Genomic DNA, 16,435 nt, shown 5'->3' with positions numbered 1-16,435 from the left:
GGAATCCTCCTCCTTAGTTCACCTTTTACTTGTCTTTGCAGAGTTTTTAATCTTCCAACTCACACAAGGCATAGAAACTTTCAAAGTCATAACAGTCAAAGAAATGAGCATCAGGAAATGTAGAGCGTTCAGTGCAGATCTCTGGGATGCTGCAGTGCTCTGTCCTCTGTAGTTGGGAATTTGGTGATTCTGTTTAGGGACAGGATCATGCCATCATTACCGGTATAACAGGGAAGATCAAACTAGAGCATGTTGAGTTTTGGGTATTAGTGGGTTGGCCAGTGCCGTCTAGTTAGAGTCAAAGAAAATATTAGTGTGTGGCTCATTGTTAAGAATTTGTCTGCAAGCCGTGGCATACCCCTTTAACGCCAGCACTCAGGAGGCAGAGGCAGGTCTACACAGTGAGTTTCAGGACAGCCAAGACTACACAGAGAAACCCTGTCTGCACCAGGGAACATACTTGAAGAACCTTTTCCTTCACAATCCACCTGTGCGTTGGTTTGGGGATGAATTTAGGCAGGTGGGTGGTGTTGATGTCTCTTGTGCCTTCTCTGTGGCTTGTTGGCTCCTATCCTTACTTAGGCACTGAGTATAACCAACAAAGTCATTGCATGAAGCAGTGAACATTTTAGTAAGGTTGTGAGCATCTTAGTTCAGGCCTTTTTTATCCAGAGTAGATTTTGCTCCTCAATTTTTTTATTCCATTTTTAACTTATGTAGCCACTCAGCAGGGAAATTTATAAGTCTTTTTGGAGGGGAGGGGCACAGATGATGGCCTGCCTCTGTTAAAACTGCCTTTCCTTTGATCCCAGTGTGATGAAATGCAGTTCTCCTCAGTGTGCCCTCTGAGGCTCCCTGTGGTTCTGGGTGCTGCACTTGTATTTACTCTTCTGCTTTACTTTAGTCCCAAAATATTTGTGTTTATAGATGCCAAGCACATTTCTACTTTAAGGCTTTTGTACTGGCTTATTTATCGTCTGTCTGTCTGTCTATCTATCTATCTATCTATCTATCTATCTATCTATCTATCTAATTTTAGAAACAGAACAGAGTCTAATTGGCCCAGAACTTACTATGTGGCCTAGGCTGGCTTTGACCTCAAGATCACGTTTTAGCATCCTGAGTGCTGGTTTTGTAGACATCTACTACCATGTACACTGCTTGCTGTTACTTCTACTTGAAGTAACACTGGCTTCCCGTTCCCGGACTTTTGTGGCTCCTTTGCTCATTTTATTTAGATCTTTGCTAAAATTGCTCTACAGAGACACTTTGCAGAATGCTGCATCTAATATCTGACCTTGTCTTTGTTCTTCTTTGTGGCTCTTAGTATGGACGTAACCTGTTTGTCTCAGTATTGTCCATGCCTGCTTATGTGTTGACTGTTGTTTGAGTATTTTGGTTGAATTATATATAAGTGAGTTAGAAGAAAATTGGTGATGTAGCTGACTTTCTTTTCCCCCCCTTTTTTCCTTCAATATAGAAAATAAAGTTGACAGCAAACCGTTGCCTTCAGACATTGCAGTAATCATGTATACAAGTGGGTCCACAGGAATTCCAAAGGGCGTCATGATTTCCCACAGCAACATCATTGCTTCCATAACGGGGATGGCGAGAAGGATTCCGAGACTGGGGTATGTCATGGTAAAATGCAGAGTAACTACATTTTTGTAGCTGTTAAGAGTTCAAACATTTGTGCCATTTTAGTAGATGTCTAAGTTATTCTCCAGGTTTCTCTGAAAGTAGAAATTTTAGAGAAAATAAGCTTCAAAATAGTCAACATTAAAAAAAGATTTATTTTAAAATATGTGTATGTGTGTATCCACATATGTGTGTCTGCCCGTGAGTGCCAGTGCCCATGAAGCCTTGGAGGCGGAGTATCAGATCTCCCTAGAGTTACAGGTGGCTGTGAGTGCCCATCTAGATGCTGAGAACCAAACTGGAGTAGCATAAGTTGTTAACGGCTGAGCCATCTCTCCAGCCTCCCAACATAGTTACAGTCATGTGATTTAAAATAATAGTTGTTATTTAATAGTTTAAAGATGCAAAACTTAACTGACTTTGTAGTTTTATGTCCCTTATATTTAGATTATTTCAGTCAGTTCGTATTGCTTCCTTATGTACATAGTCATTTTTATATGTGAGTACAGTTGTTGTGGACGGGTGAGGTATCCATAGTCAGCTGATTTGGTTTTGAAGTTGTATTCCTGTAGCATCTGAAGAGCGTGTAATGGAGTAGGTAAACAATGGCAGGAGAAACCAGATGGATTTGGAGGAGTCAGGGCAGTACTGAAGAGGTAAACCAGTATTATGATGACTGAGTAGTAGACTGCTGGCCTGCTGTTGTTGCCTTTATGCAGAGACATACATTCATTCCAGACACAGCAGTTAGCTGTGGGACTGAATTTGGGAATAGAGCTGGGGTATTTGAGCAGCACTTTTCCTTTGGACTTGCCTTAGTTTCTCTTCATGTCATAGAAACAGGGCCATTTCTTTAAAGTATTTTTGTATATTAATTTTTATATACAATATAATAATTTTATACACAATAAGTCAAAATAATAATATGATTTATTACTGGATCCAGCTCCTAGAACAGGCATCTATTCTATGAGACACGCTAAGTCTGAAGGCCATCTCCTATGGTGAATTATCCCTAGCCCTCCTCTCTTGTGCCTTAGCACTTTGTTTCTGCAACAGAGCACATTCTGAAAGTGCTTACTTCGTTGTTGTGGGGTTGAACTGTAACTGTTTTTTCTGTCTGTCTTATCTCTGCCTTATCAGCTTAACTATTCCTCCATGTGTCCGTAAGCTTTCTGTGCTCACTTTTGGCATAGAGCTCGCATGACCTTTGCTTTTATCTGCCATTTTTTTTCAGAGAGGAAGATGTATACATTGGGTATTTGCCCCTGGCACATGTTCTAGAATTAAGCGCTGAGCTTGTATGTCTTTCTAATGGATGCCGAATTGGCTACTCTTCACCACAGACTTTAGCAGATCAGGTAAATTGTGTATCTTTGACTTGAAATACTAAAATGCTTTTTGTTTGTTTGTTTGTTTTTTTGAGACAGGGTTTCTCTGTGTAGCCCTAGCTATCCTAGATTCAATTTGTAGACCAGGCTGGCCTTGAACTCACAGAAATCTGCCTGCCTCTGCCTCCCAAGGGCTGGGATTAAATGAGTGCACCACCATGCCTGGCTCTAAAATGTATTTTTCATGAGTTTTCCCTACCAGTTTACAGTATATTAATAATTATTTTTAAATGAAACTTTGCCTTGTCAGTTTTAGAATATAAATACATCAAAAGGATAAGTTTATCATATGCTTTTGAGCTAAGAATGCCATTGTATTTTTAAGTTAAAGATCTTTATATAGATTACTTTTTTTCTGTTTTATAGTCTTCAAAAATAAAAAAAGGAAGCAAAGGAGACACATCCGTGTTGAAGCCAACACTGATGGCAGCTGTTCCGGTAAGAGTTGCCCATTAAAGAAGTGCTATCAGCTACAGGTGATGGGGTGGTAATATCACGGTAAAACTCGTTGTGATTTTACTTAAGTTTTGAGTTCTGACAAAATACATCTTTTAAAATGATTGAATATGTTGACAGTGAGGTAGCTGAGTGGGTAAAGTACTTGCTCTGCAAGCCTGAGTGAGGACCTGAGTTCAATTCCTAGAGAGACTCAACTCCATGTAGTTGTCCCCCAGCCTCCACAGATGCACCATGGCACATGCATGCATACATTGCCCCACACCACACATTCGATAATTAGAAGTTTTAATCATATGGTATGATTTAAATATGAAGATTACTCATATAGTTAATGAGTAATGTATCATTAATGTATCTAGGAAATCATGGACCGGATCTACAAAAATGTCATGAATAAAGTGAATGAAATGAGTACTTTTCAACGAAACTTGTTTATTTTGGCATATAATTATAAGATGGAACAGATTTCAAAAGGTCGTAGTACTCCACTGTGTGACCGGTGAGTAAAGCCAGTTCTCTTTGTTAACAGCATAGTTCGCATCAGCAGCCCAGGGAAGTGAGGCAGTTATAAGTCATACGTTTACTTTGAGATGGGTGTGGTGGCACAGGCCTGTAAACCTGCAGGTGGGAGGGCGGGGAGGAGGGTCAAGAGTTGGGAGGTGGTTCAGGGTTACTGCAAAAACGAGGGGTAGAGGGAGAGTGATAGAGCCGGATGCCAATACCTCCTGGCCTCTTTGTGAGTATGTGTGTACACACACACACACACACACACACACACACACACACACACACACAGTCTTAACAAAAAAAGTCCAAGGTTAGCCTGGGGTCTATAGCAAGTTCCAGGCTATTTTGGTCTGTATTGTAATAAATTCCTTTTGTAAAGTCAAAGGGAGTGTAACAATTCATCCTAACTAAGAAGGAAAGTTTTATTTATCATTTTGCTGTGTTAAATATTATATTTACATTTTAAAAGACAAGTCATTTTAATTCTTGTTTCAAAACACAATTTTTAAATTTATTTTGGATATGCATACTGCTAAAAACAATTAACATTTATTTTTAGAAGATTGCTCTCCAGCCTTCCATTTGTATTTTTATGGTGTTAATAGTGCTAATAGAGTAATACCAAATATTGTGAAAATATGTTTAGTTTCTTTAGTGGGACTATAAACATAGTTTTCAGATGTTTTACATTATTAAGGTTTTTTTTATTTTAAACTTTTAGTTATCTATTTTAGGAAGATGTTAGTTGATGTAGAAAGTCTACTAATAAAACTTTTTATCCTTTTGAAGACAGGGTGTCCCTGGCTGGCTAGAACTCAGAGGTTAACCTGCCTCTGCCTTCTGAGCGCTAAGATTAAGAGCCTGGGTAGCTTAGTTGGCAAAGCTCATGACGCCACCACATCCAGTCTTGTCACAGCTTCTAAAATGTTTGCCATGTAGTTTTTTTAAAAATCATTTTCAAAATGTTAACCTCTACTTCCCACGGTTCTGGGGCATTAAACCTTGGATGTGCTTCTTGGTAAGCAAGCACTACCACCCAGTTACATTCTGAGCTTCACTCTGTGCTTTTTTCTTTCTTCTCTTCAGTTTTTCAAGACAGGGTTTTTCTGTGTAGCCTTGGCTGTCCTGGACTTGCTTTGTAGACCAGGCTGGCCTCCCCGAGTACTGGGATCACAGGCGTGTGCCACCGCTCCTGGCTTCACTCTATGCTTTTTACATGAGTTATAAGCAATCTTTTTACTAGTGTTTTTCAGAATTATATTATTTTTTTAAAGATTTCTCCGACATAATTTACCGTATCTTAAAAACCGTAACACTTTAAAACTTGTGTTAAAGAGATTTCTGTACATAAATATGCAAAAATTCTAATTAATAAAAATAAGCAGAAAATGAGCTTTTTATAAATTATGTGCAGATGTGGTATATAATAGACATGTGTTTATGATAATGACGTCTGCTTATAAACAAGGGGGTTTCTATTACTATACACAAACATGATGATTTAGTATCACATAAAATATGAGAGGAAAAGACATTTTTCTTTCTTCATTGAACTACTAATACTTAAGACATAAGACGTAACTCAAGTGAATCTCCTGAATTGGCTGTATCTTTTATCTGAAAGGGTCCATATAACAAAACTGAGAGATTAAAAATTTGAAAAATCTCATTCTGCTGCCTTAGTTACTCTTCTGCTGGTATGAAGAGGCACCATGACCAAGGCAGCTTATAAAGGAAAGCATTTAAATGGGGCCTTGCTTACAGTTTCAGAGAGTGAGTCCATGGCCATCATGGTGGGAGCATTACGATAGGCAGGCAGGCCGCTGGAGCAGTAGCTGAGCTTACATCTTGAGCCAGAGGCAAACAGAACTGACTGAGTGGTACTGGGTTTTCAAACCTCAAAGCCCACTCCTAGTGACACCCCTCCTTCAAAAAGACTTACCTACTAATCCTTCCAACAACTGGGAACCAAACATGCAAGCGTATGAGCCTGTGGGGCCCATTTTTGTTTAAACCACCACACTGCTTTAAGTCTTGATTTTTCTATTGGTACTTTTAGCTTTGTTTTCCGGAAAGTCCGAAGGCTGCTGGGTGGAAATATCCGCCTTTTATTGTGTGGTGGTGCTCCACTTTCTGCAACGACACAGCGATTCATGAATATCTGTTTCTGCTGTCCCGTTGGTCAGGGGTATGGACTCACAGAATCAACCGGGGCTGGAACAATAACTGAAGGTAGGTGCTGTCATCTGAGAGCCAGCCACTTCCACGAGTGGAAGGCGTGTGGTGGGCATAGATTCTGGGGAGTTGGACTAGGTGTGCCTGATTTCATAGGACTCTCAGTTGCTAATGTGGACTCTAAATTACTTGAAACTTTTCCCCCAATGGCTGGAAAAGATTCTATCCTGTGTACCTTTGTGCGTCTGTCTTCTTCCTGAGAGCCTTTCTTTCTCTTAACCCTTTGGCTTAAATCTGTTTAAGAATATCTCTAATAAAACCCAAATTACACTTTGTAAACATAATAGGTACTACTTGTACAGTGAATGAATTTCAGTAATAATTTAGGTCTTAAGTTGTCTGACTAAGCAGTGCACTGTGCCAAGCAGAGCATGCAGCTCTAGCTCACTTTTGTTTCTGAAGGCTCTCTTGGGGATGGGGCGGCTAAATAAGATTTGGGATAAGTCAGCATCAGTTAGGGAAGGGTGCAATTGACTGACTACAATCTTCAGATACCTTTCCTTCCTTTGCCTCTTAGTGTGGGACTACAATACCGGCAGAGTGGGAGCACCATTAGTTTGCTGTGAAATCAAATTGAAGAACTGGGAGGAAGGTAACAACCTATTTTGTAGTCACAACATTAATTTTTATAACATTGAAATTAGAAATGTACTCTATTTCCTTTGCTTGCATATTTTAGAACTATTTTATTTATATTTTTAGCAAAATATAAATAATATAAATATAAAATAAACTTATTTATAAAATATAAATAAACATGAATAATATGAGCCATGCTCAGTTCATATTTCCTGTGTTTGATCTAGAGCTGAACAGATTACTTAGTTTGTATGTTTCACAAATGATTCTAAAGAATAGACTTACTTATATTTTGTTTACTATTGTGTGTTTGGTGTTTTGGTGTGCTTCTGTATGTGGAGGCCAGATACAGATAATCAGTCATTTCTTAGGAGCTTTGTCTGTCTTGTTTTCTGAGACTGAGGCTTGTGGGTTAAACTGGGGTGACTGGCTAGTGAACCCCAGGACTCTGTCTCTATGAGATGACAGGCTTGTGCACCAGGCATGGCTCTTTTATATGATTTTTGTCAATTTAACTTACGTCTCCTCCTTGCACAGCAAACGCTTTACTGAGTGAGATGTGAAATGTGTTAAGTGAATAGTTTTATTAAGTTAGGAGGGACAGTAGGATGGTTCCTAAAGGCACTTGTCTCTGATCCACAAGACCTGAGCTCAATTCTTAGTACCCATATGGTTATAAAATGGAATTGCCTCAAAGTTGTTCTTTGACCTTTACACATATGCTGTAGTTTATGTGTGTATGCATTCTCTCTCTCTCTCTCCCCCCTCCCCCTCCCATATCTCTCTCTCTCTCTCTCTCTCACACTCACACACACACACACACACACACACACACATGGCAAGAGATGGGAGGGGTGATAAATGTGATAAAAAAGTGGTCATACTTTATTTTTCAGAAGAAAACACATTTATTTCATGTGTATTTTTATATTTTTCCTTTTCCCTGAGGACTTCAAAGTTTGTAGAACGAAATTTTTCATAATAATTCCTTTAAAAAATTTGTTGTTGGGCCGGAGAGATGGCCTAGGGTTAAGAGCACTGACTGCTCTTCTGGAGGACCCAGCTCTAATTCCCAGCACCCACATGACAGCTCCCAACTGTCTATAACTCTAGTTCCAGGGAATCTGACACCCTCATACTGACATGGCATGCAGCAAAATACCAACGAACATTAAATAAAAATAATTTTTAAAAAAGTTTGTTTATTCTATTTTGAAATAAAAATCACTGTGAAATGTTTGTCATATTAAAGCATATAGATTGTAATTTATTGGGACATACTTTCCTTTCTAAAGATTCAAAGGCTCTGATAAAATTTCTCAACCATTTTTAGCAGATAGTAGCAATGTGTCCAATAAATTTAAGTCCAGAGTTAGTCTGAAATTATCTGACAGAACAAACCTCTTAAGTATATACTAGTATGAAGGGGTTTGTTCTATTATCTAATATGTGGCAGCGCATTTGTCACCGATAAGCATGATATGTGGACCGAGTAGAAACTTGGTAATTATTTTATATAATAGCTGGAGGATGCTGGGTTTTAGAATGTACTTTTTCTTGGACTAGTAGCTTACAAGCATGGATGGTCATTTTTGAACAATTGAACTTTTGTCTCTAGCTTATTGCTAATGTTGTTTAGCCATGTGTCTACTTTGCTTCCCTTGAAGACCAATTGGTTAATATAAGATTGTCTATACTTCGAAACTAATAGTTTTCAATTTTTATATTATACCCATCTGTCTTGTTTTGTGTTTATTAGGTGGCTACTTCAATACTGATAAACCACATCCCAGAGGTGAAATTCTTATTGGTGGTCAAAATGTGACAATGGGGTACTACAAAAATGAAGCAAAAACGATGACTGATTTCTTTGAAGATGAGAATGGACAGCGGTGGCTCTGCACTGGAGATATTGGAGAGTTTGACCCTGATGGTTGTCTGAAGATTATTGGTGAGTCAGTCTTTTTTTTTTTTTTTTTAAAGATTATCTTATTTTCTGTGTATGACTGTATGCTTGTGTATGACATATGTTTGTGCACTACGTGTGTGCATGATGTCCATGGAGGTTAGAAGATGGTATCCAGTCCTCTGGAACCGAGGTTACAAATTTTGTGAGCTACTGTGTGGGTGTTGGGAGCTGAACCCAGGTCCTCTGCCAGAGCAGGACGTGATCTTAAAAGCTGAGCCATCTCTTCAGCCCCAGAATCTTTTTTGGAAAGTGAATATTTCCCAAATGACTTTGCAAGAGGAGCCTGTGCTTAGAGAGACTGTTTAACAGTGAAAGAGCTTACCTCTGTAGTATTAAGGAAGGCTTTTATACCCCTGAGATACATTTTAAAGAGGGAGCAGAGTGTTCCTAAAGCTCAGTATGTGTGGGCTGGGGTTGCAGAAGCTGTTTGGCCACATTTGTCATCATTCCTATTCAACCTTAGTCGTCCTCTGCTGTCTGCAGAGGGAGTGCTTGTTAGTTCCCTACATCTATAGGTCATTGTGCAGGGCTTTCAAGTCTGAGCCTAGTCCTGGCTTTGCCCAAGAAAACCAAGGAAAGCCTGGCAGCTGAAGTACTGTGACCTCTACAAGGTAAAACACCCTTTGTGGCTTCTCCTGAGGTTTCCTGACCCCATTAGTGCCATATCCATCCTGGAGTTATGTGAGAGTCCCCAAGGAGACAGGAACAAACATCTACTTACCTCAGATAGGGAATGGATGACAGACTAAAGTGCTGGTTTCACTGAAGTCCAACTTAGTGCACTAAAGAGTTTCATTGGCGTTCCTTGTAGAGTGTGGGTGAGAGATTACTTATCGAAGCAGGAATGACTAAAGACAGATGAATCAGCAGATGTCCACCCCAGCAGGAGTGAGTGCTCACAAAAGCTGGAATTCTGCAGCTTCCTGTATGACCTTGCTGGCCACTTGACAAGTTACAGAGATCTCTTCTTGCAGCTGAGTTGATCTGAGCCTGGGCAGCCTGGCTTATCTGACAGTGTCTCCTAGTAACCTTTAGTACTTATGCAAGTTTGAGGAGGGAGGAGTCTAATGTGTCCTGTGAGTTTCCCTGACTTCCTAATGCTGTGATCCTATAATGCAGTTCCTCATGTGGTGACCTCCAACTGTAGAATTATTTTCATTGCTACTTCATAATTGTAATTTTGCTACTGTTATGAACCATAATATAAATATATGTGCTTTCTCATGGTCTTAGGTGACCCCTGTCTAAGGATCATTTGACCCCCAAAGGCATCTTGACTCATAGGTTGAGAACTGCTGTCCTAGAGCTTTTTTGAGTTGTTTCCTAAGTGAGCCTACCTCTATAACATCTGAGCCTCGAGGAGCTTCTCTGTGGGATGGAAAGTTTCACTGAGAGTTTTATGTTGTAGGAAACTGCTGCACAAAACCTGCCCATGATAACTTGAAGGCCAGCAGGAGATGAGAGGTTTCCCTGTTTCACATGCCACTAATACAGATGTGCCTCAAAATCTTTTTCTGTCCACATTTGAATGTCAGGCCTCTGCCTTCTGCCACCCTACTGTAAGGATTTCCTTTCTGCTGCTACATACCGCTCTAAAGCTTTTCACTTCCATGTGTGATGAGGAAAACCTTTAACTGTAGCTAGAATTTCAAGGTGCCTCTGTTGCACAACCATCACTCCCCTGTCTCTTTGGATTGTTTCCTTCCTCTTTTATGCTTCAGTGGTTGGTGGTGACATGGCTCTGGCCAGTCGTGTGCCACGTGGATACTTCTTAATCTTGTCCATAAGGCTCATCTCAGGCCCCACTTGCAGGCATCCCTTCCCAGTCACAGGTTGGCTGTGTTTGCCGCACTCTTGTTTCTGGGTAATGTGAGTTTTTCCATCGCAGAGCTGCTCTGCCTGCTGTGTGCCAGTGAGTGCCAGGAGCACATCGCTATATAACAAACAAACAGACAAATAGAGATAAAGGATTTATCTAGTTGTAAATTAGGACCTGATCTTATTTTTTAATCTCAGCTTTCAGGCCACCATCAACACTTGCTTTAAATAGCTTGGTGACAGTATTTCTGTGTGCTTAAGGTGTTAACTACTGTCCTCAATGTTTGTTTTTGTGCTATGCAGATCGTAAAAAGGACCTTGTAAAATTACAGGCAGGAGAGTATGTGTCTCTTGGGAAAGTAGAGGCAGCTTTGAAGAACCTCCCACTGATAGATAACATTTGTGCATATGCAAACAGGTAAGCACATGGAGTCTGTACTGAGTGGTCACAAGTTGGTGGGTGTTGCAACCATGAGCAACTGCAGCCCGTATGGGCCACCATGAAGTCATTAAGAATTCTTTCCTGATTTATGGGAATGGTACCTCCTCTTTATGACTCTTTACATCTCTCTGTAAGTGTCCTGAGTGACAGAGTTGAGGAAAATAAGTCCTTTTCCTGCTATCTCAGCACTCGTAGCCACCTGTGGGTCTACAGGGGGATAAGTAGTGTCTTCTACAGTTCCCTCTTCCAGTCCTTCTGACCTGCAGCTTGAGCGTGCATACTGCTGATCCTGGCTTACCGTAGCCTCACAGCCCATAATAACATACGAATGGAATTGTACATTTAGAAGCCTAGCGCTGTTCTGGGAACTGTGATAGAATCTGAGATTAGACCTGGCTGCGTTTTCTGTAACAGTCAGTGAAGTGGCGATTCTTCTCCACTGCTGATGGTCACGTGTCTGTGTGTAAGCTTAAAAACCTGTGGTCTGTAGCAGCTGGCATAGTTATGGGAGTCATAGGAAAATCAGCTTAGAAATAAGACTTTGGGGTGCACTCCAAGTGGTAGATGAGCTTCTGGTGGAATAGCTGTCTTCTGAAATATTTGGGACCAGAGATGTTTCAGATTTTAGGGATTGTGGATTTTGTTGTTTTGAGACAGGGTCCCCCTACATAGCCCCGGTTTTTCTGGAACTCACTCTTGTAACTGGGCTGCCCTTTGACTACCTGCTTCTGCTGCTGGAATTAAAGGCATGCCCCGCCACACCCCTTCCAACATGGTGGACTTGACCAGTTAGCACCCAATACATACGCTCAGCAGTGACTCGGTGCTTCAGCCATTTGTTTTTTCCTTCAGCACCACGGCAGAGCTGGATGACTTATTTAAGAGGAACTCCAAGTTCTCCTTTCTTGTTTGCGATGCTGTCATTTCCTCAGGTTCAGCAGGCCTTGAGTCATGGCAGTTTTCTGCCTGAGCTCTCAGTGTGGGCCCACAGGCTCTGCCCAGTAAGCATGCTATATTGTACTTTCCAAAACAACACCTGTTCTTGTGTACCACCCCACCACCAAGTTTTTTTCATGATACCAATTCTCCTGGTAATAGAAGAAAATGATCAGTGTCACAAGCTGGCCTCAACCTCAAGAGATCCACTTGCCTCTGCCTTCTGAATGCTGGGAACAAAGGCGTGCATCACCACACCTGGCTTATCACATGATTTTGACTTGTTTGACATAATTTACAGGTTTTACTTACTTGTTTCCATTGATTTACTAATTTCAAAGATGAGTTTAAAAAATGTCACTTTCCTTTAAAACTGTATGCATTTGCATTACTACTTACACTAGTTAGACACACCTAGAATTTATCTGGCTGAGGTCTGCTTGTAGTGAGCTCTGCCAGAGCTCTCATATACTATGAACTAAGTGGAAAGAGGCATTGCATGAAATAAGTATGACAGTGTGGTTCTTACATGTTTGTGGTTTTTCCAATAGTAAAGAGTTGGCTATAGAGTGCTGAAGGCGGTCAGCTACATTAGTAAGCACAGTACACATTACCTTGGTCCTTGGCTAAGTTATCCTTTATGTGTTTCAGTTACCATTCTTACGTAATTGGATTTGTTGTGCCAAATCAAAAGGAACTTACGGAGCTAGCTAGAACAAAAGGATTTCAAGGGTCTTGGGAGGAGCTGTGTAACAGCAGTGAAATGGAAAACGAGGTCCTTAAAGTGCTTTCTGAAGCTGCTATTTCCGGTGAGTGTTCTGGTAAACTGATTCTTAGAACTGAGATGGGAAGAAGATGCACCTGTATAGCCTGTTAGTGTTGTAGGGGCTAGAATGCATTCTTTCCTGCCTGGAAACCATTCCCACCATTCAAGCCCTTCTGCAGGACATGGGATATCTAATATCTATTTCTACTAAACTGATTTTTAAAAATAAAAAATAAATCATTTATTTGAAATATTTATTTAAAAATAAAATAACCTATTAACATGTGTACGTGGCACTATAGCTATGTAGTATGGAGTTTATTAGTGTCTTAGCTGCTTTTCCTGTTACTGTAATAAAATACCCTGCTAAAAGCAACTTAAGGGAGAGGGTTTATTTTGGCTCACAGTTCAGGCTGCAGTTCTGGTGTAGCCAGGTGCGGAGGTTGTGGCAGAAAGCAGAGAGATGAGTGTTGATCGAAAATTTTTAGATGGCTTTCATCCTTTTTATGTTGCCTAGGGAATGGTACCACTCACAGTGTGCAGATCTTCCCACTGCAGTTAACCTACTCTCCCATGGGCATTCTCAGAGGCCTCTTTTCTGGGGATCTAGGTCTTAGTAAATTGACAGTGTTAAGCACCACAGGCAGGGAATGCCAAGTTGGGATTTACAGTCTCTTGACTGTTCTCAGACTTTTAGCCTCTGTACTCTGCCTTTGCCTTTTCTCTGCTCGCCTCTGCTCTTCCTTCCAAATAATTCCCTTTCTGCTAAATGCCATACATATTCTGCCCCCTTTTTTTCCTGCAACTGAAGTCTTCCCTCCCCCGACCAGTTCTCTTTTTTACTTGCATGCCCTAAACACACATAGAAGTTTAAATTAGTTACATATGTGAAGAAAACATGTAATGCTTGCCTTTCTGCATCTAGCATATTTTGTCTGATATAACAATCTCCTTGAAGTAAGATTCCCCCTGTTCCTTCCTCTTGGATTTCAGTGTGGTCTGAAGTGCGTGGTGTGGTGCCGTGTGTGCCCCTGTTTGTGTGCGCTCTGTCTACCAGTGCTGCATGCTGCCCTTTCCAGCGTGATAATAGGCTGGACACCCACATACATGTAGTTGTTTTAATGACATATTTTATACCTATGTCATTTAACTTATTCTCCTATGAATAAATAATTTGTTATATGCTTTTTGATAGAGTTTTCATATTCAAAACCTTTTATTTTTGAGTCTCAGAAGTGAGGCTGACAGTGATGGATTGCTTGTTCTGTTGGGGATTTGGTGGATGTGCCTCCAAGAACTCTACTGTTTGCTGAGAACCTTGATTACATTTCTAATGAGTGTAGGTTTTTATTGTTGTGTTTTCTTTTGTTTTCATTATTTCAGCAAGTCTGGAAAAGTTTGAAATTCCAGTGAAAATTCGTTTGAGCCCTGACCCATGGACTCCCGAAACTGGTCTGGTGACGGATGCCTTTAAGTTGAAACGCAAAGAACTTAAAACACATTACCAAGCAGACATTGAGCGGATGTATGGAAGAAAATAATTAGTTTTGGCATCAGTTTCCTACAGTGAGCTCAGATCAAATAGGAAAATACTTGAAATGTATGTCTCAGGCTGAGGCAAACTCCATTCCTCATGTTAAACCCCAGCTGTTACTTCCCACCACATCACCATTTTTAACTGACAGGATTAGTAAAATATTAAGACAGCAAACTTGTGTCTGTCTCTCTTTCTTCCCCATCTTCCAGTTTGCTTTGGCATCCATGACTGATTATCAATAGGAGAATTTTTCTGAATCATATTGGGGAAGCAGTGATTTTAAAGCCTCAAGTTTTTAAACATGATTTATATGTTCTGTACAGTTGTTCAGTTTGTAACTTTTTAAAGTTTGGATGTATAGAAGGATAAATAGGAAATATAAAAATTGGTTATTTGGGGGGCTTTTTTACTTATTGTATTTAAAAATAAAAGGGTATCAATGTGAAATTATGTAAATTTTAAATGCTTATGAATCAAGTCATTGTTGAACAAAAGATTTGTTGCTGTGTAATTATTGTCTTGTATGCATTTGAGAGAAATAAATATACTCAAGACTTACGTTTTAAGAAATTGAGACCTTGCTTGACATTGTTGGTTTTGTATACTTATTTTTTCTGCTGGGAAAACAGTTTGCTTGGCACTGCATGAAATGAAATTGCAAGAGAGGCATGTAGTTCAATGACAGAGCTAACACAGCCAGTGTGCTAGACCAGCTGATGGTACTTGAGTTTGCCATCAGCATGTTCAGTGTTTACTGTGTAGCTTCTCAGACTCAGTAGCACAAGTAAATGGCACAATCTGAGTGAAAATAAAAGGATAAAGCTATGTGTGCTGGCACTGGTGGCACCGGTCTTTAATCCCAGCACTTGGAGGCACATGCAGGCAGAGCTCTCGATTTGACATCAGCCTTCCTAGAGAGTTCCAGGCCAGCCAGTGTCTACCACACACACAGCCAGACATTTTTCTTGATCTGTTACTTTAGGCATCAAAGGGATAAAAGGTTAGTACTCCAAAACGAACTTGAGAATGCAGATCTGTGTAGGTGAGGTTTATGTGTGTGTTGGAGTAGTGGGCATGGTAGCCAGAGGAGCCAGGCTTTGGAGGTTTGCTCACATGACAAACTACTTTTTTGGAGACCTCCTAGTACAGTATTTTATGTTCCTGTATATTGTGTTTTGGATAGTTTTTTCTTTGTTGAAATTTAACTCTTGTGTTTGGGAAAACTTTCCAAAGAAGAAAAGTAAAATTTGGTTCATCACCCACAGGCAGCTCACCATAGCCAGCCTCAGAAGATCAGACACCCCCTTCTGGCCTCTCTAGTCACTGCACTCATGCACATAAACACACATCTAAATCTTTTTTGTTTGTTTGTTTGTTTGTTTGTTTAAAGATAAGCTTTACAACGCAATCTTGAGCAGTTTAAGGCTATTCTTAGCCTTCTATGTTATTTTGTCTCACTCCCAGCATGCACCTCAGTGATTCTTTCACCTTGGACCGGTTCTCAGCTCCAGCTCCTTCCCCCTGCTCTTTCTTGGACCCCTCCCATGGCTGAGTCCCCTACTTCCTCCCTAAATCTTTTTTTCAAAATTATTTTAACATAATTATTCTGAAACTAAGACCTCAGGCACCAGTGTTCTCCACCCACCATGGGTTAATTTTCAGCTCCCAGCATTCTGATACAAAAAAGCCCCATTTCCTTTCTTTCCACATTAACAGGGTTTGCTGAAGCTACAACAAAACTGAAACTGGCACCTGTCTTCTAAAACTAAGTTTGTGAGCTTTCATTGATGCCTACAGTGTTCTGGAAAGTTTCTTAATTTTTTAGCATTGCTCAAAAATAGATGAATCCAGAATAACAGGTGCTGATAAAATACCCAGTGTTTTGTAATTAAAAAAAAAAAAATGTCCATCTTAAGAAGACATTAAAAAGAAATATGATGTGTGAGCTCCTACTCTAGGACTGTGTTCATCTTCGGTGCCCTAAAGAGGAGCCACTTGTAAGTACTGCATGCTGGATCACACTAAGGCGGTGATGCACCCTGCCCTGCACCCTCCATGTCTCCTGGGAGCTGCTTTCCAGTGTGTTCTCGGTTATTGCTGTTTTCTGCTCAAGAACATGCATATCCTAAGCAAGTTCTTCATAATGACATGAAGTTTG

At 40.3% G+C, this 16,435-nt stretch overlaps 1 protein-coding gene across 3 annotated transcripts in view; it reads left to right on the top strand.

Annotated features, from left to right (window-relative positions):
* Positions 1-15,065, top strand: part of Acsl3 (acyl-CoA synthetase long chain family member 3) — a 48,202-nt gene extending 33,137 nt beyond the window's left edge. For all 3 annotated transcript variants that reach the window (XM_051154013.1, XM_051154014.1, XM_051154015.1), the window contains exons 6-15: positions 1,481-1,631; positions 2,876-2,999; positions 3,396-3,467; positions 3,848-3,987; positions 6,055-6,227; positions 6,748-6,822; positions 8,569-8,760; positions 10,900-11,014; positions 12,626-12,783; positions 14,124-15,065. In XM_051154013.1, coding sequence (XP_051009970.1) covers positions 1,481-1,631; positions 2,876-2,999; positions 3,396-3,467; positions 3,848-3,987; positions 6,055-6,227; positions 6,748-6,822; positions 8,569-8,760; positions 10,900-11,014; positions 12,626-12,783; positions 14,124-14,281 — 1,358 coding nt within the window. In that variant the 3' untranslated portion in view covers positions 14,282-15,065. The remainder of the gene's footprint in view (positions 1-1,480; positions 1,632-2,875; positions 3,000-3,395; positions 3,468-3,847; positions 3,988-6,054; positions 6,228-6,747; positions 6,823-8,568; positions 8,761-10,899; positions 11,015-12,625; positions 12,784-14,123) is intronic.
* Positions 15,066-16,435: the final 1,370 nt, after the last annotated feature.

This window comes from Acomys russatus, chromosome 12 (assembly GCF_903995435.1).
Source record: "Acomys russatus chromosome 12, mAcoRus1.1, whole genome shotgun sequence".
NCBI lineage: Eukaryota > Metazoa > Chordata > Mammalia > Rodentia > Muridae > Acomys > Acomys russatus.
The sequence above is the reverse complement of the archived record's forward strand: the minus strand, read 5'-3'. Positions and strand labels throughout refer to the sequence as shown.